At 40.5% G+C, this 24,079-nt stretch overlaps 3 protein-coding genes across 3 annotated transcripts in view; 2 read left to right on the forward strand and 1 right to left on the reverse strand.

Moving 5' to 3' along the window:
• Positions 1–24,079, forward strand: part of LOC134624238 (gastrula zinc finger protein XlCGF57.1-like) — a 120,833-nt gene that overhangs the window by 46,545 nt on the left and 50,209 nt on the right. The gene's annotated exons all lie outside the window — the stretch shown is intronic.
• On the reverse strand, positions 13,871–15,973 carry LOC134624243 (nuclear factor 7, ovary-like). The gene has a single exon (XM_063469206.1). It carries the CDS (start codon positions 15,935–15,937, stop codon positions 14,549–14,551), a length of 1,389 nt encoding a protein of 462 aa, XP_063325276.1. The 5' UTR covers positions 15,938–15,973; the 3' UTR covers positions 13,871–14,548.
• Positions 23,675–24,079, forward strand: part of LOC134624246 (gastrula zinc finger protein XlCGF26.1-like) — a gene marked incomplete at its 5' end in the record, with an annotated part of 6,662 nt that continues 6,257 nt past the window's right edge. The window contains one exon of the mRNA XM_063469209.1: positions 23,675–23,776. Within this exon, the coding sequence (XP_063325279.1) occupies positions 23,675–23,776 (102 nt within the window). The remainder of the gene's footprint in view (positions 23,777–24,079) is intronic.

Raw genomic sequence — 24,079 nt, forward strand, 5'->3', positions numbered from 1 at the left:
AGATATTAATGTGAGTTATGATTCTTTTCCAGACACTGAGACATTACAACCAATTTTAAAATTACGCCACCTGCTGAATCCACTTCAACCCCTGACTGTACATATTTTCTGTTTAGAGGCAAAGTCACCCTCTACAATGTAGCAACAGGAAATACAAATATATTTTTTTATTTTGCTTTGCAACCAAATAATAATAATAATAATAATAATAATAATAATAATAATAACGATTTCAAAGGACATTGTCAGAGTCAAAATTCACACTGACAATGTTTGAAACTTTGCATGTCAAATTTTTTTTAAAAGAATTTTTTATACAAATCTAAATAATTTCAGTTGGTGATTAAATGCCTAAACATACCTGTGTTCTGTAAGCAGCATTTAACAGTTTGGAGTGTTCAAACATGTAAACAAATGCAATAATAATGTAATAATAATGCATGAATGATAAACATATATGTGGAGGACCATGAAGAAGACAGAAGGGAAGATTTTACTTTGTGTCATTCGCCATTATTCTTAAACTGTGCAGTCACAATGACACAAATGTGCTGCCCTGAAACTGTTTTAAAGCACTATATCTTAAAGTTGTGACTTCAAATCTGGCTGATAGTAAACTAAATTGAGCATTACAATTTGAAAATTAGTGTTGCCATTTTACTGTTTGGGTGACCTTAATTTTATTTTAGTTTTATCATGATACTTAGGTAATATACTTATGCTTGTATAGTAGAGATCATTCTGATCTCAGTCTGTGATATAGCATGACATGGTCGATTCATCATTTCACTCATGAAGAATAGATGATGCTTTTTGATTTTACTGCACTAGAAGGATTGTGAGGGATAATTCTCCTCCTGACATGACGTAAGGCTGTTTAATGATGTCACTCATTGCTCAACAGCCTAGTGATGATTTTAAATTGATTACCACAAAAAACACAAGCCACAGCCTGCCTATCAATCCAGCTTAGATTTGTTTGCATACAGCATGAAAAGGCTTTACTCTAATCCTGCAGAGTAGTTTCTAGAATAAATAAAATGAAGTCATTCAGGAGGACAGCTCAAGTCCACCATTCCCAGTGTTTCCAATCTCTTCCCCTGGCCTTGATTCCTGAGCATTGCACCAGCAGCCAAACTGCTACTCCACATGTCTCTGGTTCCCTCCCCAGTCATACCAGGGTTGATATGTTTAGCTTGCTGGCTGTCTGAGGGGTGTCCAAAAATGTGGGCTTTATAGATAATTGACAAACTTTCTGGAGGAAGCCTGGTCTTGTTAGGAGAGACGACATTCATTCCACTTTGGATGGAGCAGCTCTCATTTCTAAAAATCTGGTCAAATACATGAAAACCTCTGAGAACATGCCCCAAAAGGTTGATTCTGTTCATCTGGACGCAGCGTTTTCAGTGGGAGAAACATTTAGTCACTCATCCAACTGACGTCTTCAGTCTCAGCTGACTTGTTTCCCCAATCTTGTAAACATTTGCACTGAAACGAGCCCACTGAATGACTGTGAGGTCAGTTCCTTGATCATTAATATGCCACTGTATAACGATTGATCAAAGACCACTGATCAATGATCAATGGATGTGTACATCCTCATCCTTGAAAGAGTCTCCACTGGCCTGTAGGTGTGAACAGACTGCAGAGTCCTGGCCTCACGAGGTGGCTCTTCTGTGTTGTGCCAGAGGTTGTTTAGTTTCCCCGATGTATAAACCATGACAATCCTCCTGGAGTGTTGGGGATATATTCACACATGAACACTCGTGCACAAGTATGCATAAGGAATCCTGTTACCTCTATAATACTCCACACTGATTTGGGTCAAATGTGAAGATCTCCACATTAACTTCCTGAAAACAGCTTGTTTGGTTTCACACTGCAAGGACCTAAATCATGGTCTTTCTTCCCCACTAATTACTTTCTGCAGAAGAAGAAATTCCCCAGCTGCTGTTTAAAACCACCAGTGTTTCCACTCATTATCACATTTCTGTGTGTCCTCAAAGCTTTGAGCTACTGCTGTCGGTGTCCTGTGTTCTAATGAGTTGTTATATTCAGCAAAGAAATGCTGCACTGACTCCATAAGATTCACTCTGACTCCAAACTCAAAGAGGCACTTTTGAACTGGAAGCCACTTTTACCTTCAATCAGCTTCTCATTAGCTGCCTGGAAACAGAAACAAAGTCAGAGGTCTGCAGCACTGACCTCTGAATTTCAGCTCCACTTGTTTCTTGAGGATGTTTCCCTCCCTGCTGCAGACGGTGCAGGTGTAGGTGGAGTTGTCTCCATCTGTGGGGTGTTTCAGGGTCAGACTGAGGTCTTCAGGGTGGTTGTTCCCCGTTGCCCCCGGTGAATCTATCTCATCGCTGTCTGAGTGGGTGGGGGTTGGGTGGTGTTAATTCTATCTTTCCAAATTATACTTTAAAAAGACTAATCTTGAAAATCTGCTGACAATTTTATACATTAATACAGTGTCACACATAACCATTTATGCACAAAATAAGGTAAAAAAATAATATAAGTGTTTTTATGTAATTTCAAAATCAGCAGTTACATCTACAGGCACCTCAGAGTCACTAATTGGTCTAAACTTGTGATTAGCTTAATTAGACAGTTGACAGCGTGAATAAATGTGGCTTGATGATGGACAGAAACAGTGTCAGTGTTGCTCTTTGTTGGTCGTCCAATAAAGTAGCAGAACGTTGTTTAGTTTTTGGCTGAGAAGTGTACGAGGCAACTCAAACTGTAGCTTCTCAGAAGGAAATAGTTTTAATTTAACTGAAATGATCCATAAAATTTTAACATTTAAGAAAAAACAAATGTGTTATATATGGTCACAAATTGAGTTCTGGTATAGTCATGTACTAACCTTTGACCTTAAGCAGTACTTTTTTTTCATTCCTAACTTCCTGTTTGAATCATCCGTCTGTAGTTCCTCTGAATGTTGGAGGTTCATCAAAAGTCCAAAGCCCAATTTGTGTTCACAGAGCAGCTCCGATCAGAGCTCACTGTCTAAGTGCTAATTATGGAAATCTCAGAGGGGGACCACTATCTGGTTTTGTCCTGGAGGTCAAAGTTCAGCAGGTGTTTGTTTAGTCACACAGAACTTCTCATTTTACCCTCTGATCCTTAAGCAGACAGAAGGAGCTTTATCAAGCAAACAGCTGAAATAAAGATAAATCTTTCTGATTCAGTGGAAATCAGACTGAAAGGAAGGGTTAACCAGCTTCAACCTGTTAGCAGGTCTCTGTCCCAGGAAGCAGGATTAGATAAATCCTCTGAGTCAGTGTAAAAGTTCAAAGCAAAATAACTTAACTATGGAAATTTATATTTTTACAAACACTGAGATTCCAGTTAGAAGTTCATTTATTTTGTAATCAGCATGGCTACTTTCATAACCCAACAGTGCTTAGGATGGAGAAATAAATTAGACATGCATTCATTTATTACAAAGCAGGCGCTGTTCTTTACTTAGCTGTTGATTTGTCAATTCTGAAGCTCGACTGATGATGGCTTTCTTGCTGTAAGCGTGAGTTTTCAGGAACATTGGTGTTCCACATAAAGTGTGAGCCAGAGTCAGTGAGAAATGTTCCCTCCAAACTATGAAGGAGGAGAACAAAACTCTGGAGGCAGCAGATCCAAACTGTTCCTCTGCTGACTTCATGAAATACCAACATGTTTGCTTTCACACTGAAGGAATTTCAATGCTATTGTTTCTTTCTGATCAGTCTGTCAGCTGCTCAAAACTCCTCTCTACAGAAGAATAAATTCTCCAACTGCTTTTTAAAACCACAAATGTTTCTTATGATCAGTGGAAAACCACTTTTACCTACGACTTAACTAAGACTTAACTTTGATCTGTGTCTGCAGCACTGACCTCTGACTTCCAGCTCCACTTGTTTCTTCATCAGGATGTTTCCCTCCCTGTTGTAGACGGTGCAGGTGTAGGTGTCAGTGTCTCTGTCTGTGGGGTGTTTCAGGGTCAGACTGAGGTCTCCAGTTTTCAGCAGGTCTTCATTCATCTTCGTCCGGTCTCTGTAATCCTGGTCCTGTTCTTCAGGCTGGTCAGAGCCGTTCTCATACACGTGGACTTTACTGTCGTATTTGTCCATCCACTCAACTTTAGCATCTTGAAACAAGTGAGCTCTCGTTTTGCAAGGCAGCTGGACAGACTCTGCCCCTGAATCCACCATCACCTGGTAAACTGAGAGGACAACAAAAGACAACATGATGATATGAACAGCAGATGGGACGAGTTGTGACTTCCCAAAATGGGCTCTTTGAATGCAGCACGGATGAAAACTTGGAGAAACTCGAGGCTGTCGTGAGGACTCAGACTTTGCTCTTTGAGCGCAAAATTGATAACATCTTTGAGAAGCTCACGGCTGTTCCAGTTGTTCGCAATAAAGGAAAACCACCATCATTGACTGCAGGTGTAAACATTGCATGTGACAAATAAAAGGATTGATTGATTGATTGATTGATTGAGCTGTGATGGTCACATGACCTCCCTGTCCCCTCCTTGTCTTCTAGTCTCAGTCAGATTGTGTCTCAGTTTGTTCCTGATGTGTTCCTGACTCGTTCTTTGGTAACTAGTCTGCAGCGTCCTGTAAAGTGCTGCAGACATGTTGGATGAAGAGCAGAAGAACAGACAGACTGAGCCTCCACAGTCGGCCATGTCTCACACACATCAGCACAGAAACATGAAGATCTCATGTGTCTGCTCTGAACATCTGAAGCTCTCCACCACATGACTGAGCACAACTCAAGGAGGAACATTTACTGAAGCTGCTGCAACATTTACTGTCAGCACATGTTTCCATGTCAGCCTGCTGTTTACCACCACAGAAGAAGAACAGCTTGTACACATGCAGCCTCTGTGTCAGATCAATGCAGTGAAGCACACACACTGTTTAGTAAAGTCATGTTGTGGAGCTGTTTCACTGATCAATGACTGAGTCTGAAGGAGGTTTTCTGACTGACAGGAACAAACCTGGAAGTTTCTCTTCAGCTCTCTGTATCAGCTGTTTGTAACTCTCAACTCTTTCAGCTTCTGGAACAAGTTTGTGTGAGCCGCAGTCAAGGAGCCACCAGAGGACACCTGCTAACCATCGGCATTATGGGTAGTGTAGTAGGAGACACTCACCTGGCATGAAATAGTGCCGGAAATGATATAAAAGACCTCCAGAAACCACAACAAGAACCAGGAGAACCAGGAGAGCTTTGGCCCAAGATCGTTCTAAGAAGAAACAATAAAATAAGAAATTGAACTCTTACGCTCTTACTTGTAGCAGCGACCTCTGACCTGCATTTACTACACTGACCTTTGACCTGCAGCACTACTTTCTGTCTCAGGATGTCTTTGTCCCTGTAGATGGTGCAAACGTATCCTCCACTGTCTCCATCTGTGGGGTGTTTCAGGGTCAGACTGAGGTCTCCAGTTCTCAGCGGGTCTTCATTCATCATCGTTCGGACTTTGTAAAAGCCATCCTGTTCCCTGATGGTGTTACGTGTCTTTGAGTACACGTGGACCAACATGAAGTCTACATCAGAGCGAGTCCACTCAACCGTGGCATCCTGTGACAGGTCAGCTGTCGTTCTGCAGGGCAAGATGGCAGACTGCGACCCTTCTACCACCTTCACAATCACCTGCTGGTCTGAGAGGACAAGGAACAAAAATGATCACATATAGAAGCAGCAGCCATTAGCACAACACTGAACTACACTGTTATGCAGTATTTACATTCCTCTCCTCTGACTCTATCCTTCCAGTAGTGTTAATAAAGTATATAAATATCCCTTGTGTGGCCATTATCAGTTGATAGTGTGCTGAGCCTCGTGGAGTGGTGCACTGACACTTTTACATGTTCATTCACTGCAAAAAATAATACAAAATCACTCATTTGAAATTTTGACATTTTTTAATTTTTTTGCATGCTAAATAACTGGAATGTTTATGTGAGCAGGCACTTTTTTTAAACGAATCAATCAGGGTTAGTTGCTGACCTTTGACCTCCAGCTCTATGTCTGTCAGTCTACGTTCTACTCCATGGCTTCTATAACTGAGGGTGCAGGTGTAGTTGCCGCTGTCATACATAATAATTTAGGAAATACCTTTCTTCAGTTAACCTCTGACATTTGTCTACAGAACTGACTTATGACCAGTAATTACAACATTTGTCGGAGTTTTTCTGCTAACCTTTGACCTTCAGCTGGATGTCTATGACTCTCCGTTCCTCTCCTCCATCACTGATGGAGCAGCTGTAGTTGCTGCTGTCAGTCTTTGTTGGTTTTCTCAGAGTGAGGCTGAAGTCTCCAGTGTCCAGAGCGTCAGACCTCATTGATGTGCGTCTGCTGTAACGCTGGTTTTGTCCCGTAAGATCATCTCCTCCTTCTCCTCGTAGGTGAACAGATTTCAGATCAAGATCGTTGCGAGTCCACGTCACAGTGGGATTTGTCTCAGGTATGATCCCGGAGTACTGACAGGGCAGCAGGACATAGTCTTCCCCCTCATTCACCTCCACCACCAGAGCCAGGGCATGCTGGGAAACTGTGATGAACACACAAACAGAAACACAAATTAACTGCTTGCCTTCAGTTTAACACAGTACTGACATTTATCTGCAGGCATGAAAGAGACAACTTTTACAGTTAGTCTCTCCATGAAAAACCAGATTCAATCAGAGACGCTGGTGGTCAAAGAAATTACAGAACGAACTCTTAAAGTGTGACCTCATCACACATCTGTGCGGTACTCTAAGACTCATTTAATATCAAACTAAGAGATATTATTATAACTACAGATCTAAGATTAAAATGCTAAAGTGATGAACACGTTAAGTTGTTTATAAATGCTTGAAATACACTGTTGTAGCATTGCAGTACAAGTACAAACCTACACAAAATAAACACCTGATACTTTAATTGTATTCAAACTATTATAAAAAAAAATAATCAGAGTTTACTAGACTTCCTGATCCACTCATGAGAATATTAATGTCCACAGACGATGGGAGGCACAGAGCTACACAACAACACACAGCAGTTGTAGTACAAATACAAACTTAAGCAAAACAAACTAACAGTTTGCACGTTCGCTGCTCCCTGCAGCAGCTCTGGAGGACTGTTAACTGATGAAGAGCTAGGACTGCACAGCCTGCTTCATCACAGACTTCTTTAAATAAACATGACCAGGATCAGTCGCAGCACCTCAGACAAACATTTGTTACCAGAGATGGGCAGTAACGCGTTACTTGTAACGCGTTACTGTAATCTGATTATTTTTTTCAAGTAACGAGTAATGTAAGGGATTACTATTGCAAAAACGGTAATTAGATTACAGTTACTTTCACGTAGGAACGCTGCGTTACTGCGTTACTAAAACCGTGATTTTTTGCAAGAACGTCTCATGACAGTGACGTAAGCGAGTGCGACGTTGGTGACAACAGCTGTCTGCAGATCATAATATATCGAGTGCGGGAGACAGTGTAGCATGCAGCGTTTAAAGTGTGGAAGTACTGACCTTACTTTGAGTTTGATTCCATAAAAAGTGACAAAAACATTAGTGTCCGTTGTGCGTGGAAAGAAAGCTTCTTTTTACAGCGAAAAAAACCCTAAACTTCCAAGCAAGCACCGAGTGCGCTACGACGTAATGTGAAATTCACAGAGAAACTCGCGGAGTCTTCAACTGAGCGCTGCGGCACACCTGCACCAGAGTAAACCTCCGCCTACCCCAGTCCTGCTTTACAGGTGAAAATAGAGCAACAGGACCGCTAGTCTTTGATTTTATTTATTTTCTGCTGTGTTTCACTTGCATCTATTTGAAAGAGTGAGTGTAAACACAAAAAAATATTTTATTTTATATGCTGGAATGTGCAGAAAATAGGTTTAAATGTTAAACAAATTTCTTCCAGTCAGAGAATGTTGCATATAATTAAGTTTTTGCTTGATGCATAAAGTTAAAAGATTTAAGTTTAAAGTTTTAAAAAGAGACATTTCCATTTGATTACATTTTGTATGATGGATTATGCAGAAAAAGTAGAATTGGGCTGAAAGATCTATCGCTTTATCACCTATTCAGGTTGTAAATCGTGTTTTTAAAAAGTAACTAAGTAACTAAGTAATTAATTACTTTTGAAAATAAGTAATCAGTAAAGTAACGGGATTACTTTTTTGGGGAAGTAATCAGTAATTAGTAACTGATTACTTTTTTCAAGTAACTTGACCAACACTGTTTGTTACACAGCAGCCGCCTTCACAGCGACTGAGCTCCATCACAGCTTCAGAGCTCAGCTTACTAAAGTCCAAAGTTTATTTCCTCTCAGGTTTCTTACTTTCAGTAAAGTTTCACTTTTAGAGCCCTGACCAGCATCCTGCAGCATCTGGAGCAGCTGTGTGGTGCTGTCATGTCAATAAGGATCAAAATCTGTGGGGATGTTTCCAGCAGGGGTTATAACCTGCAGTCAGCAAGGTGTGCCTAATAAAGTGGCAGTGTTTATGTCACAGTGCAGCACCATCAGAAAACGGTGGTTTACATCTCTGTTACAGGAAACCTGAAGAGTTAAAACACAAGAGAAGAAAATCTAAATGTTACACAAAGAACATAAAAGAACTAAACTTCATAAAAACTTCACAAATGATGCTTTAAATGAAAAATAAATCCCTGTAAATAATTCAACAGGTCACATATTAGAACCACGTTAACTAAAACTCTGTAGCCGCTCACTGTGGTTTGTCCCAGCAGCTCTGAGGAAACAAACTGCTAACTTCAGTGTTAGCACACACTGTTAGTAAACTATGCAACACAGAGTTCAGGTTTCAGTTGTGTTAAGTTGTGAAGTTGTGATGAAAGTTTTCTTACTGACACAGGTAGGATGGTCAGGCGTCCTCTGTTCCTGCACCGTTCATGAACTGTCACTTATAAAATGCTGCCAAACATCAACTACACTCAATAACTAAACGTGTGCAGGTTAAAGTGATGGACGCCCAGATCTGCACTCCAAATAAAAACAGACTAAAGGTGTTTCCTTCACAAACAAAGACAATATTTACAAAGATCTCACAGGTAAACTGTGAGCGATCACAGCAGCATCTCATCCTGACTAACAGCTTTTAGATGCACACTCAGAAAAATTATGGTTCTTAAATGGTTCTTCAGATGTCTTCATGGTTCTTTAAAGAACCATCATACGTCAAAGAACCTTTTTATTTTGTAGATGGTTCTTTAGCTATTACAAATGGTTCTTTAAAGAACAAAAGGTTCTTCATCCTTAGCTATCTAAGTTTGATGGTGTAAAATGGCATAAACATTTGTTCACTATAATGAGGTTGTGAATTATACTGTGTGTTTTGTTTGTGTGCATGTGTGTGCGAAGGGGGAGGGCAGGTTACCCTTTAAGAGCAGATTATAGGAAACTGAATATTCAAATAAAAGTTAGAAATACTTGCTTAAAAATATACTGGTGGCAGGGATGGGGGCCAAAGCCTAAAGACCCTACCCCCAACACCCCTAACCCCGCAAACCCATTGATCACAAATAATGTGGTAATAGAATATGGAATTTATATGGACTATGGAATTTATGGATTTATATGGACTATGGAATTTATTATTAAGAAGTTTATGAATATGATGAGTAGTAGTAGTAGACACAATACACACATTCAAATACTGTACTTTAGTTTTAAATTTTAGTAAAGTATTACTATTTTCTGCTTCAAGGCATTACTTTTGAGATTATTATATATATTAGAAAATATAGCATAATGATAATACTAGTTATTATAAACTTTACAAACCACCCAGCAGTATGTAAAGTCAAATTATAAAATACAAGTAAATAACAATTGCACAACAGAATGTCAATGTAATGAACACACTTACTTAGTTTTGACAAAGCACACTGCTTAGGTAAATGATCTGAGTACTTGTTCATCACTGAGCAATTTGTTAATATGTGTTAATGACAGAGAGAGAGAGAGAGAGAGAGAGAGAACACGGCAACTATGGCAACCTCCCGAAAGAGAGGGGAGGGGGGGTCAATCGTTGGGATGCGCATGTGCAGAGAGATCGCGCGAGCTGCGGGCCTTGAACTTTCTAAGGGAAAAAATACTCTTTCTCACGGACGGTGACAGCGAAACGGAGAACAGTCTTCAGTACCTGCTGGTCTTTGAAGCTCTGGATTGTGGGACTGTTGGAAAAGGTAAAACATTTTCATTATTTTCATTAAAACCTTTTTACTGTTTTGTTTTTGTTACTCGTCATTGTAGCTTGCTGTTAATGTTGTGCTAACAATAACGGTTAGCTATGTTAGATACGTTAGCCGTTGACGTTAACGCAATTTAGTATCCGGTATACAGAACTGTTTTCCTAACAAACCCACTGTTATAATTAAGTGAAGGTGCTCCCAACTAATTTGAACCTTTGGCTTCTAAAATATGTGGTTCTATTGCGTGCTGCGTACATAACGTAATGTCAGCCAGACTGTTATTAAAATTTATAATATTGTAAAAGTCACTAATATGGCGCCTGAAGCCTGTTGTGATGTGAGCTGTGTGCCTGATCTAGAAACTCAGAAATTCAGTAGAGCTGAGCCGTACATTAAATACTCACATGAGCCCGTAGTGAATTCTGTAAGAGCTGTATAAAATACAGCTATGCCTAAGTGTTTTGAATGAATAGAAATGTGACACATGAGAAGGTGTGACTGTTCCTGTATAACTTATTTTCGGACTAGTCGACAAGTTATGCTCCGGTCATTGATGTTACCAAGATGGATGTCCTTTCGTAATATAGTAAAATTTTCTTTGTACATTTCATTTATCCACCATCGTACATTAAGCCAAGAAGAAGTCATTATACTAACAAGAGGTATCAACACTGGGCCAAAGTTCAGCACGTGGTTAAAGTTTGTAATCCAGCCGGGGTGTAAATATCACTCAGCAGCCAGAGCTGAAGCAGGTAGCATCAACACATAAAGCTACTCTACCTGGCTTAAATCACAAGAGCACCTCTGACCAAAAAGCTGATTTTTCTCGTTTGCACAAATTAATTCAGATTCACTAATTCTGTTCACAGCTCCAACAAAATGAGGAAGAGGAGGGAGAAACACAATTAGATTTAATTACAATTGGATGGAAGTCGAGGACAAGGAGAAGGAAGCTTAGGAAGAGGAGGAAGAGAAGCAGCAGAAGCATCTTTAGGGATCTCTATGATATCATTGAGGTTTGTTTCATTAATATTGTCCTCTCACAAAGAAAGATGACTTGTTTTAGTTCACCTACTTCCTGTATTAAATAGTTATTTGCAAAACGTTGTGGAAAACCACAGAGCAGGCACGTATAACGCACCTGCAGGTAAATGAACATCAAATCTCTCAGACTAAAAATCTGTATTATACTTTTAGTCTTAAGACCATATGTTGTATATTTATCACCCTTATGATAAAACCCATGTCAGTCATTGGTTTATGAACTTTGTATTTTGAAGCCTCAACATTTGCTTTATTGTTTTTGCTGTTGTTTTTTGTGAGCCTTTTGGGACCATATTAGGATGAGGGATCATAATCTGTAGCCGTGCACACTACTGTTTCATTTAGTGTGTATCCATAAGATTTGTACAGCAGATCCAAGTTGTGCCTTGAAAACAGGAAAGTCGTCTGCATAGAGGAGAACTTTAATAGCAGACTTGTACAAAGTGAAGCTTTGTGCTCACATTTGCTGCAAACACTCGTTTTAATTCTGTTACCCTGTTTTGATGCAGAATTGACTTGAAATCACGTAAGAACGGGACTTTTTTATAATGTGTTCTTGTGAATTACTTGTGTATTGCATACATTTGACTTTCTGCGAGACAACAGTCGTCCGCTGGCTAAAAAGGTTTTCCAAATAACTCCACGTGATCAAGCCTGGATTTAGAAAAGAATAGCAAAAAATCTGCACCTACTGCTTCACATGCAATTTATGTTTGTGTGTTCAGAGGTAGCAGCGAGAGGCGGGACCTCGACTCATCCAGCTGGAGAGCCTGATCAGGAGGCGTCGAAAATTAACTCTGCTCTTCCAGGGCACCCTGCAGACTCAGCTGCTGGCAACAGCGAGGGAGTGCGGCCGTCGCTGGGATGACGTGAACGCCAAACAGGAGTCCATCACAGGTCGACTGCAGGTATGCGAGTCAGACCTTCTGAGGAGGGTTTCAGTTTTCTCTCTTCTTTATAATTGACCCTTGTTTTCTCTCTCTCAGCTCCTTGTCTCAGAGTGGAAGGGATTTGAAGCACAAAGGGAGGACCTTGTCGTTTGGTTGGCTGATATGGATGTCCACCTGAGTGAAGTTGACCAGCTGACAGGAAACACCTGTGAAAAGCTGAAACAACTGCAGGTGTTGGGGTTGTTTTGATATGACGCATATTTGATATGATACATACGTCAAGAGACATTATCCTAAACTGGACTAACAAAGAACCATGAAACTTACCTTGCATAAGGTAAGGCTGAAGTTCATTGATAATTTTTATCAAAAACTTATATTTTTACTGAACATGCAAACATCTGCTGATGAAAATGTCTTGATTTATTGGTCTGTTATGAAGCTATTGCTATTTCTAATATGTTTTATCACTTTCTGATGTTTTATTAATTAAACAATACATGTATTAATTGTGTTATCTATAGATATGGTATTTACATATATTTATTTATAGTATAGTAAAAATGTTTAATTATTATTGTTTAAATGACTAATATGCGACATGTATTAGTAGTGATGTTGTGCTGAGGGTTAAAATGCCTTTTTGTCTTTTGGTATATTACGAAATGTAAATAAACCATTAATATATGTCTATGCTGTGTACGTATTTATTTTACCCTACTCAAATTCAATTTATGATACATTTTATTTTGAAAGATTTATAATGGTTCTTTAAAGAACCATTTCAAAAAGGTTCTTTAAAATGGTTTTTTAAAGAACCATTTGAAGGACCTTTTTTAAAATGGTTCTTTAAAGAACCATTTTAAAAAAGGTTCTTTGAAAAACCATTAAAGGTGCCCCAAAGAACCATTTCTTGAAGGTTCTTTGGGGCACCTTTAAAGGTTCCTCAATGAACCACTGAAAGAAATGGTTCTTCAAAGAACCATTGTTTGAAAGGTTCTTTGAAGAACCATTGTTTGAAAGGTTCTTTGTGGCACCAAAAAAGGTTCTTCTATGGCATCAGTCTGAAGAACCACTTTTGGTTCCAGTTGGCACCTTTATTTTTCTGAGTGCAGGGAGAGCGTCGTGGTTCAGAGGTGCTTCAGCAGATGATGAAGGCCTTTCTGTTGCATTGTGTAGTGCTGTGGATGCCATGATGGTTGACTGGGTCTGGTTCTACTGAACTCACAAACACTTCTGAGGTATTTACACCTGAAGCCTCATTTAATGTGAGTCAGAAACAAACGGCTCACCTGTGATTAATGGATGTTTCCCTGCATTTATATTTGCACACAGTTTATTTCTTACAGCAGGAAAACTGAACAGAATGTATGTAAGAGGTTAGAGTGAGGATGACGTCACTTAATACAGAAAATCCATGTTTGTCTGTTTTGATGATGAAGGACTTCTTTAGCTCTGTAAACAGCTACACTTGAGAGGACAGAGGTGATTTCATGGATCAATAACAATGTGTTTATCAGCTTTCATCATCGCAGTGCAGACATGACGTCAGATCTATCAAAGTGAAGGCCGTCTCTCTGATGACGTCACAGAGCAGAGTCGTTCTGTCCAATAAAGGATCTCAGATCAGCTGCTGCCATCTTGTGGCCACAGTTGGTTACTGTCTCTGAAAGTTGTCTCATGTTTCCTGTTGTCCTGTTAACAAAGGCTGGAGCTCATCATGCTGAGAGGGGAGCAGCATTTTTTGGCTCTTCACACATGTTCATTATATTCTGATGATCCTGGATGGAGACAAACTACAGATAAGTGTGTTCAGCCCAACTAGTTTATCTCATTACAGCAGTTTGATGTTTCCCTTTGAATCCCCCTGAAGATACTGACAGTGAAGCACGTACATAATACTCCAGCCTTTCAACTCTGAGCTTATTTAGTTCTATTAATACACTGAAATCTCATTTGTGTCATGAAGAAAGTCTTTAATCAAACAGAATTCAAAGATCAGAAACATTTCATATATGGAGTTAAACATGAATCATTGTTTCAACAATATATTTATTGTTGTCATAAACAGACAAGAAGACAACAACAAACTGCTCCTCCCATTCAACACATGTCAGTCCATATCCCAGCAAACTAAATCATCTCCATTTACACACATCAAATAGAAACATGAATCACTTGTAATGATTAGAAACTTGATAGAATTTCAAATCTAGTTTGGGGAGTCATTCAGTGAGAAACAGTGAAATGATTTTCCATGTGAAAAGGTGGACAGCAGAAACAGAAAGAAACAGTGAGAACTAAAAGAGAAACAAAGAGCTTTGGAACAACGAGGCAGCAGGAGGACAGCTGCAGTTTAACAGCTTCAATTCACTGACAGGAAACAACATTAGAAACATCATCATCCTCAACTCATCTGCTCCACTGACACTGACACCTTCAACGGACACACCTTCACTTCATCAACAGTGCGAATGAATGGAAACATCCTGTGAGTGAAAGTGTGTGTGAAGGTGTATATGTGTGTGTTAGTATCAGGATCAGAGAACGACAGCTTTCCTCTGTTCCAGTCCAGATTCACTCTGATCCTCTGGAGCTTCTTCTCTACTGAGAGAGCAGTTTTAGCTGATGGTGACCATGCTGAGTATTTACTTCCATCAAACCATATAGTCCATAATCCAGACTGTATGTATCCTTTCCTCTGCACAGACTCTGCTAACACACCCAGGTCCCACCATGTACTGTCTCCAACCCCAACATCCCAGCTGTGAGTCCCTGAGTTAAAGCCCTCAGAGCCCAGGACAGAGAAGTAATAATCAAAACTCTCTGGATTATCAGGAAGCTGCTGCCTCTCTCCTCCTCCTCTCACACTGGTCAGATCTTCAGACAGGATGAGGATTGGATGAGCAGTGTTTGGGTCCAGAATGAGAGGAGTGTAGGAGACCATGTCCTTCATGTTGTTCCAGATGTTGAAGGTCAGGTTGCCCAGGTGTTTGGCCTGGTCTATCAGAGCTCCTGAGGGCAGCTGTGGATCATCCAGCAGGGGGCAGCGCTGGACTCTTTCCACTGCAGCCTTGTAGTTGTGCAGGAATGAGACGTCTTCAGCTCTCAGCTCCTCCTCTGTGGCTCTGACTGTGTCTGAAAGAGCTGCTATCTCTCTGCTCAGAGCCTCCATCTTCTCCTTCATCATCCCACTCTTCTGCTCCTCTTCCTCCCTCAGTGCAGCCAGCCTGGCCTCCTCTTCCTCTGCTAGAAACTGGTGAAGCTTCTTAAACTGCTCCTTAATCTGCCTCTCTGTGTGTCGGGCCTGGACCTTAATGTGTTCTGCTGTTTGATCAAACTTCACTTGAACTTCTTCACAAACCTTTAACTTCTTCTTTAAGTGCTCCAGAGTTTCCTGAAGTTCCTTCTTGTGTTGTTGTGCAGCTTCATCGATGGGTCTGAATCTGTGATTGGTGTGTTTTTCTGAGTCTCTGCAGACGAGACACACTGGCTGCTGATGGTCCAGACAGAAGAGTTTGAGTTTCTCAGAGTGCAGACTGCAGAGAGCCTCTGAAGCTCTCTGATCTCTCTCCAGTAAGAACGACTCACACAGGTTCTTTAAAGCTCGGTTTAAAGGTGGTTCAGACCTTGAAGATCTTCTCTTACAAACTGGACACTCGTGTGTTGTTCTCTCTCTCCACCATCTCTTCAGACAGTCTTTACAGAAGCTGTGGCTACATGACAGAATAACAGGATCTCTGAAGACCTCCTGACAGACCGGACAGCAGAGATCCTCCTCTGATCTGGAAGCCATTGAGTCTGTGAGTGAAGCTGAAAACAGCAGACAGGAAGTACAGTCAGTCCTTGCTCCCCTCCCTCCTCTACTACCTTCACTGAAACTTCCTTTGAGTCGTGGTTTTGCTCAAACTCACATTCAGTGTGTGGAGCGTCAGCAGCTTGAAGCAGCAGTGTTGGAGTTTTCCACTTTTCTCTCCTGTAGCTGGACTCACTCAGAGGAAGCTGCTAGTTTGGTCTGAACTCAGTCTGATCGTCTGTGCGTCTCTCTTTACTGAGGACGAAGAACTTCCTGTTTCCTGGTTTGTAACATTTGAGTGACGTGAGAGATCGAGCTTCTTTCCACTTCCTGTTATAAATGTGTGAGTATGACAGCATATCTCATTTCACATGCAGGTCAGAGCATGAAAGCTGTGATGCAGCAGTTTGAGAAAAAATGCTGCTGATATAAAATATTTTTTGTGGTTTTACAAAATATATAAAAGAGCAGAAAGAAAAGAAATAAGTGTAAAGAGTGCAGCAAAATGCATGTTTTAGTGTGAGTTGGTTCATCTGATCTGGTTGTGTAAAAGTCACTGCATGACACTGAGTGTTACTTTTGTGTTACTGACACTCATCTCTGACTCAGAGAAACGATTTCTCCCCTGTGATGTTCACACAGTAGTGAGTTACATGTGTGTGGAATTTTTACTCTTTTATAGAATTAAAGTTTTGCTTTTCTCTTACTTTCTTTTTTTTTGTTATTTACTAAAAAATCTCTCAAAGAAATAATGAATTCTCCACACGTGTTTGAAGGTTGCATGCAAATATCATGTGATCTAAAAGTCAAACATCTGCTGATGGAGCAAAACAAGGCCAGATGTTCAGCAGCTGTATTGCTGCATGACATCAGCCCACAGCAGCAGAGACCGTGGAGCCAACATGTGAGAAACAAAGCAACACGCTGAACATCTGAACCACAGCAGGAAGTGCGACTCTTTGTAGACCTGTGGACAGGAAACACACAGCAGGTCCTGATCAGTAACAGGGTCCAAATACAAACATGTGTTTATCAGCATCTGTATATATGAGCACACAGAGAGCTCAGCTGGACACACACTTCAGTCCTCCATCAAACACAACACACCTACACACTGTTTCCACCAGCTGCAGCACAGTCCAGTCTTTACAGTCAGGGAGGGCTTTTAATGTGAAAGGCACCACGCAGGAAGTTTCAGAGGAACAGAAGAAGAACCAAAGGATGGTCTGTGATCTTAAGGTTAGTGTGATCAGCATCAGCTGGAAATATGAAACATATCAAACATGTGAGGAAGAAGCAGCAGCAGCTCACACGTTTACCACAACCACACACAGTCCTCTGAGAGCAGCGTGGCCTCCATCTTTGAAACACACAAACTCAAACGCACAAACTCACTGATTGATTATTGATTGATTGATTTTCAGAGATAAGTAATTAAAGTTTATTTATTAAGCACTTTTCACAGCGGTCACAAAGCGCTTCACACAAAAGGCTCAAATAAACATGAACATTAAGTGGAAAAAAAAGATTCAATAAGACAGTAAAATAAACAGGTAGTTTTAAAATAAATAAATAATAATTCAATAAAATGTTTGTCATTAGAAAGCCTGTAAAACAGAAACATTTGAACAGCTTTTTAAAGAATCCACAGAGTGGACTAAACGTAGTTGTGGAGGCAGACTGTTCCACAGCCTTGGTGCCACAGACTGAAAGGCTCTGTCACACTTAGTCTTTAGTCGTGTACAGGGAACAACTAACACATCATGAGTCCGTGAACGGAGACAACGAGCAGCATATATTTTGTAAGAAGTTGAGATAAATAATCGAGGACTTGATCATTTAGTGTCTGTGTGTTAAAACAAGAATTTTGAAACAAATCCTGAAATTTATTGGGAACCAATATAAAGAAGATTAAATAGCAGTAATGTGAGCTCGCTTGTTAGAACATGTTAGTCGTCTGGCTGCAGCATTTTGTATAACTTGGAGGTGAGAACGACATGATGTGTCCAGGCTGGTAAACAGGACATTACAATAACCTAAACCAAACCTAAACAATAACCTTGTGGATTTTACTCTATTTACCTGATTTTTAAGTTTTACAGTTGAAATTACTCGAGTTGTTGAGATTTATGTTCAGTTTTGTGATATAAATAAATACTGATATGAAGTCAATGCAAAGGTGGAGAAAGACACAGCATAATATCAAGGAAAGAAAAGAAACTGAACTGCACCTTGTTACCCCTCGAGACTTATTGGGACACATATATGTGCAAAATGCATGAGAATCTGGGTTGTTGTGCAGAAGCTTCACCACTTGAAAGTGATCACTGTCGATCTGGATGATCTTGTGAAAGCCATCACACAGAAAACAAACTGCATGTACGGAGAATGTTCTGAGTGCAAGGATCTCTCTTCCCAGTCTCCATCCAGTACAATGCAGAGAGTCAAGTGACTTATCTCCAGCAGGCAGTAGTGGGTTAGGAGCACAAGAATGACCCCAGTGGCAAAACATCCAGAGTAACAATCAAAAAAGAGACGAGGCTTGAAAGCACAAGAAGACTTGATTCATGTTGACCTCTGAAAATGAGCTCTGAAAATATAGCACAGAGATACAAGCAGTCCACTTCAGAACATCACACCAGCACACAGATGTGCTTTATATACATACATCCTCCCATCCAACGTCCTTCTGCACAGTGTCCCCATCAAGACTTAAGGGCCCACCAGCAATCTGGCAGCACTTGTCACCAGTGCTCAATTACATGCAGAGGGCACATTCACAATCCACTTTTGCAGTGATGCTTTCAATAGAGACAGAGAGGGAATTGTTTTATGTTTTCTACTGAACTGTTCAAACTAGTATTCACTGCTGGGACATGAAACGGCGAGCCACAGAAGGGGTCCACTGGATGGTGTGGGATGAACCCTCAAGAGGACAGCACAGAAATAGCACCAACTGTCTTGTCAGCAACGGGAAATTTCAGATGCTGCAGAACTGTTTACTGTGTGGCACAATTTTATATGAGTGCTTGATGTTTGTTGTATATTAGCTGCTATGACAACTCAGATTCCCTCTGGGATTAATAAAGTCTCTTTGACTCTGAAAAGGCAGAAATGGCAATCAAGTTGTTTGAAGCAGTTGAGAAAGCAGTTCAGGAGATGCTAAAGATGGGCCATCAGTTCCATCCACTGAGGATACATCAGGCAGTTCTCATTTCCCAAGATCTGACATACAGGGACGTCAGCTGCCATGCACAGCAAAACAAATTGTGACCTGTGAGTTCTTTAATGCAAAGCATTTCACATTCAATCAACAGACAGCACCCACAGCCACAGAAATTGTGGCAAAAAGGTCACACAAGTTTGTTTTCACAGAAAACTCCCACACACGTGCACACTAACATCCAAACACACTCAGGACATGTTCAGTACTGTTACCCAATATTCATTCCTTGTTACTTCCTGCAAATATGTTTGGTTGATCTTTCATCCAGTTGGTTAATAAATTACATGATAATAAATTTGATAAGCTTGAGGTTTGTGTCTACTTGAATTGATAAGTGTGCCTCTGGATCGATATGATTTCTGCTTATATGGGGCGATCGTGGCTCAAGAGTTGGGAGTTCGCATTGTAATCGGAAGGTTGCCGGTTCGAGCCCCGGCTCGGACAGTCTTGGTCGTTGTGTTCTTGGGAAAGACACTTCACCCGTTGACTACTGGTGGTGGTCAGAGGGCCCGGTGGCGCCAGTGTCCGGCAGTGTCAGTGCGCCCCAGGGTGGCTGTGGCTACAATGTAGCTTGCCATCACCCAATTAAGAGACCGCACGCTTGAAGTACGCATTTCAAGTGCGAATACGTCACTGCCACGCGACGACGCCTGTCCCAATTCAAAGTGTGCTCCAAATGCGCCGTCGATTTCCCCAAATATCAAGCGTGGTCCGGTGCACGCTTCGTGGTCCCATAAATCCCACAATTCATAGCACAGCGGTGGGTGTGGATCATTTTGCCGAAAAAAAACGGCAGAAGGGAGCTGCTGAAGAGTGAACTGTCAAAAGTAAGTACTGAATATTATGTCACTTATTTATGTGCGAATGTTTAAGAATGAAGAACATTAAAACATTACTGTTGGCCACATGTCGGCAAAGTTATGTGACATTAGCGAAGTCTGTACTGTCAGCGTTTACTTGCTTTTAAAGCCTTTAAAATATAATAATACAATAGCTGACCTTAATCTTACAGAGAATGTGATGATTTTATGGATAATTAAAGTCAGTCATATATCCACAAACACAACAAGCTGAAAGTCAGTGATGCTGCTTGGTTTGCAGTCCTGAATATCACGGCACAAGCAGGATTCACTGCACTGTTAATGTTAGCTATGTTATATTGCTGCCTCTGTTCGGTGGTGTCGAGCCAAACGGACTTTAACGTGTGTTTGAACGAGCTGACGGTTCACTCGTTAAGCTGAAAGAAAGATGCTTTAATCACAGGAGTCACACATGTGTCCACTGGACCATCTGGAACTCTTCTTGTTTAGCACTCGTAATAACACAAACACTAAATCCTCCTTCTCTTGTGCTGTTTTGTAGCAGTGTATACACCTGAGACTGTCACCTGTCTGTCTGTCCTGCACTCTCTCTCTGTTTCTTTCTCTCTGATTGTGGAATAAAAGTATGAACATGTATTTATAAGTTACACTTGTGTTTGAATCCTGCAGCTTATCACACATTTGATTTCCATGTGTGACAACTGCAAGTGTCCAGAGTGAGGACAGACTGAGGGACCCACTGCTGCACATCATCTGTGAGGCTTTGCACCCCTGATGATCCACCAGGACAAACTCAGCAGTGTGTGAGGAAGAGGAGGAGGAAGAGCAGCAGCAGCTGACAGATGGAGAGAATAGACAGACTGTTCCCTGTTTGTGAAGGGCTGCTAGGAAAGTTTAACATAACTAATTGTCTGTCCTGAATCAGTCTTATTAGGTAATGTTCAGATAATGTTATCATCCCAGTGTTTTCAGTGTGGGAGAAAGTACTCAGGGCCTTCAAGTTACACACTATGAAAGGCAGCAACAAGTTTAATGTTCAGAAACCTAAAGTATGTATCAGCAGCAGAATGGAGCTAAAAATAAATGTTTGTTTCAGTTCTATGAAGCTTTGAGTATTTTGGATTAGTAGCACTGCTGTGTTTGTTGCATCATATTGCTGTGATTGTTTACATGCTTTATATATTCTGAGGTAAGTTGATCTATAGTGTTACATCATATTCTATAAGGATGTTATGTGTTTGTTTACTTTCTGCCCAGTTTGACCCATTTAGCGGAAGTCAGCCTGTTTAAGGCTCTGATATCTATTCTGTATGACTTACAGCAGTTATGACATGGTCTGATTTTCTCACCCAATAAAGGAATATTTAATATATCAGTCTACTCTTCATTCTATCAGAAACAGTTTTCACAGCTCGTACATTTGCTTCTTCCACACAAATATAAGCAATGAGCCAAATTTAGTAATGCCAACATATTAGACGAACAATATTTGTCTCATATATATAATACATCTATATATACACTGTCAGAGATACTTGTCTTTGAGTGAAGATTTAAGGTGATAGGAAATATAAATAACTGCAACTTTAATCTTTGACCCAGAGTTCAAGCTCACTGCTGTAATATATCCTGTAAAATATATATATATATATATATATATATATATATATATATTTATATATATATATACATATATATATATATATATATATATATATATATATATATATATATATATATTAATCAGATGTCTCAGTCCTATAGAGTTCTGCAACTACAACTAACCTGAGGAGGCTTGGATTTGGCAGCAGGTACACCTGTACATCCTTCTCAGCAGCACACATGTGGCTACCATTTAATCACACTTCTTCCTGAGCTTTGCTTCATCACAAGACCAAAAGTGGCATCCCATGTCACAGTCTTATCATCATCCAACAGGACAAGAAACATTTATGGTCATCCTGGTTTTGTGATGCTGAGGCTCAAGACATTCCGATTCATCCCCGCCACACGCGTGTTTGTACGCTCATACACAGTCGATGGGACTGGAACACAATTCAGCAGGATTGCAGAACACACCATGACTGAACTGAGATCATCACAACATATAGTGTGATGGAAATTCAGTTTCCAGTAGCACAGCACCGACAGAACTTGCATGTTACAGATACGCTAAGGGAAATGAGAGTAAGGATATAAGCACACAGCCCCACTCCACTGACGACCTGCTGTTGGCCAACACCCTCAACGACTCTTACTGCTGGTTTGATGAGCCATCAAGCAGCCTTGACACCTCCACCTTCCCCAACAATAGAGACACTTTGGTCCATCATCCGCCCACCTCCCCACTCCCACCAGCACAGAGCCATCACCACCATCAAAGACTTCACCCACAGGAGTCCCCTCCTCACTCCACAGCTATGAGGATTTCACACCACCTTCTCCCACTACAACCCTTCATATTCATGATGTGAGGACGCAGTTTGACCCTTTAGACCTACTAAAGAACCCAGTCCGCCTGAGCTTATCTTTATATTTTTACATGTTGTAGTGCCATTTCTGGGAGTATATTAAGTTGCTATACATCAATACAACCATTATATCCCAAATTTTAATCATATGTATGCATCAAGTCATCAGTAACTACATAAATTACAATAGTGGTATTTTTACACAAATTTCTAGTTAAAGTAATTTCAGAGGTTCATCCCTGAAAATTGTAAATGTAAAAAAGTTGCATAAAACAGTTTCCAAATTAATTTTGAGAGTCTTCATAGTTTTATTTTTGAGATACACCAATTTGTATATACTGCAGCCACCAACTTTGAAATTCTCATTTACATGACTTATTTAAACATTCTCCTCTTGAGTGCAAAATTCTTAAAAACATCTTTTATCCTTTAAGAGTAAATAAATCTGAAAGCTGTTCCATCCTAAAAGAGTACAACAATGTGTAGTTTATGATGTTCTAAAGGTTTCAGCATCTTTTTGAATTTGTCACATGTGTGGAAAGGTATGAGTGAGCCTTTGTATCATACTGTGAGTGATGCTCGTCAGCACACAAACCCAGAGTTTCTCTACAGGAACACAGAGAGAGTTATTCCCTGTACTGTAAGGACACATTCAGCATTGTGCAGTAAATCCAGATCATCCCAGTTAAATGATTACATGGATGTGAGTGTGGTCGTCAGAGCAGCACTGATCAGTGTCAGGTTATAATGACCAAGGTGTACACAAACACTAAGTTTGAGTGTGTGCAGTGAGACTTCAGTCAAAGCATTTAACTGAGGTGTGAAAAATAAGCTGAACTCTACAGCTTGTTGTGGTCCCCTGTGGCTTGACAGCCTTCCAGCTGTTCTCCAGCATTTTCATTTACAGTCATAAAATATCTCCACATGTTGCTCCTCTTTCTCTCTCTCTGCAGTCCAAATGCTCTTCTGAGCGCATCTGAGTCACGTGACGGCACAGTAACAAATCCCAGCAGGGCAGGAAGAAGGGGGCGGAGCAAAGTGCGTCGCCGCATAAGAAGAGGTGTTCACACAGACAGAGCTGCTTTTTCATCCACAGCGAGTAAATAGTGAACCTCCAGGAGAGAAACAAACTAAAGTATCGATCATATACCACTACCAACGTATGGATCGATATCTGCATCGATCTGCACACCCTTGTCTCCTGGATCGTAGCTGAGATCAGCGTGAACCACGTGGGTCTCTGCTCCCTGATCTGTTTCCTGTTTGGAAAGAGTTCCAGCTTCATCACGGAGTTTCTCTCGGTTTGTGGGCTCATCTAAAGGTAAGCACCGAGCTAACTTCAACACTAGATTTACTAACCCTGTGCAAATTTGCAGAAATCCCTTGAAACCAACACCTACTAGAATTACTGACTTTTTTATTTTCTGGTGCAAGTCCCGAGGTGTTAATCACCCCTGCTGAGATTTGTACAGGTCATATGCTCGATTCACATCCTGCTTTTGTTGTGCAAACCACCCATTGTCTTTGAGGCCTGGCACATTTGCTTTTGCACACACATACAAACGCTGCAAATCTGTGTTTGTTTGACAGTGTAAGACAAAAGCAGCAAAAATAAAAACTGTAC

The sequence above is a fragment of the Pelmatolapia mariae genome, linkage group LG3_W, assembly GCF_036321145.2.
Source record: "Pelmatolapia mariae isolate MD_Pm_ZW linkage group LG3_W, Pm_UMD_F_2, whole genome shotgun sequence".
Classification (NCBI taxonomy): domain Eukaryota; kingdom Metazoa; phylum Chordata; class Actinopteri; order Cichliformes; family Cichlidae; genus Pelmatolapia; species Pelmatolapia mariae.

Excerpts from the sequence above, each read along its gene's own strand:
- LOC134624243 (XM_063469206.1), bottom strand. The coding sequence starts at position 15,937 with ATGGCTTCCAGATCAGAGGAGGATCTCTGCTGTCCGGTCTGTCAGGAG.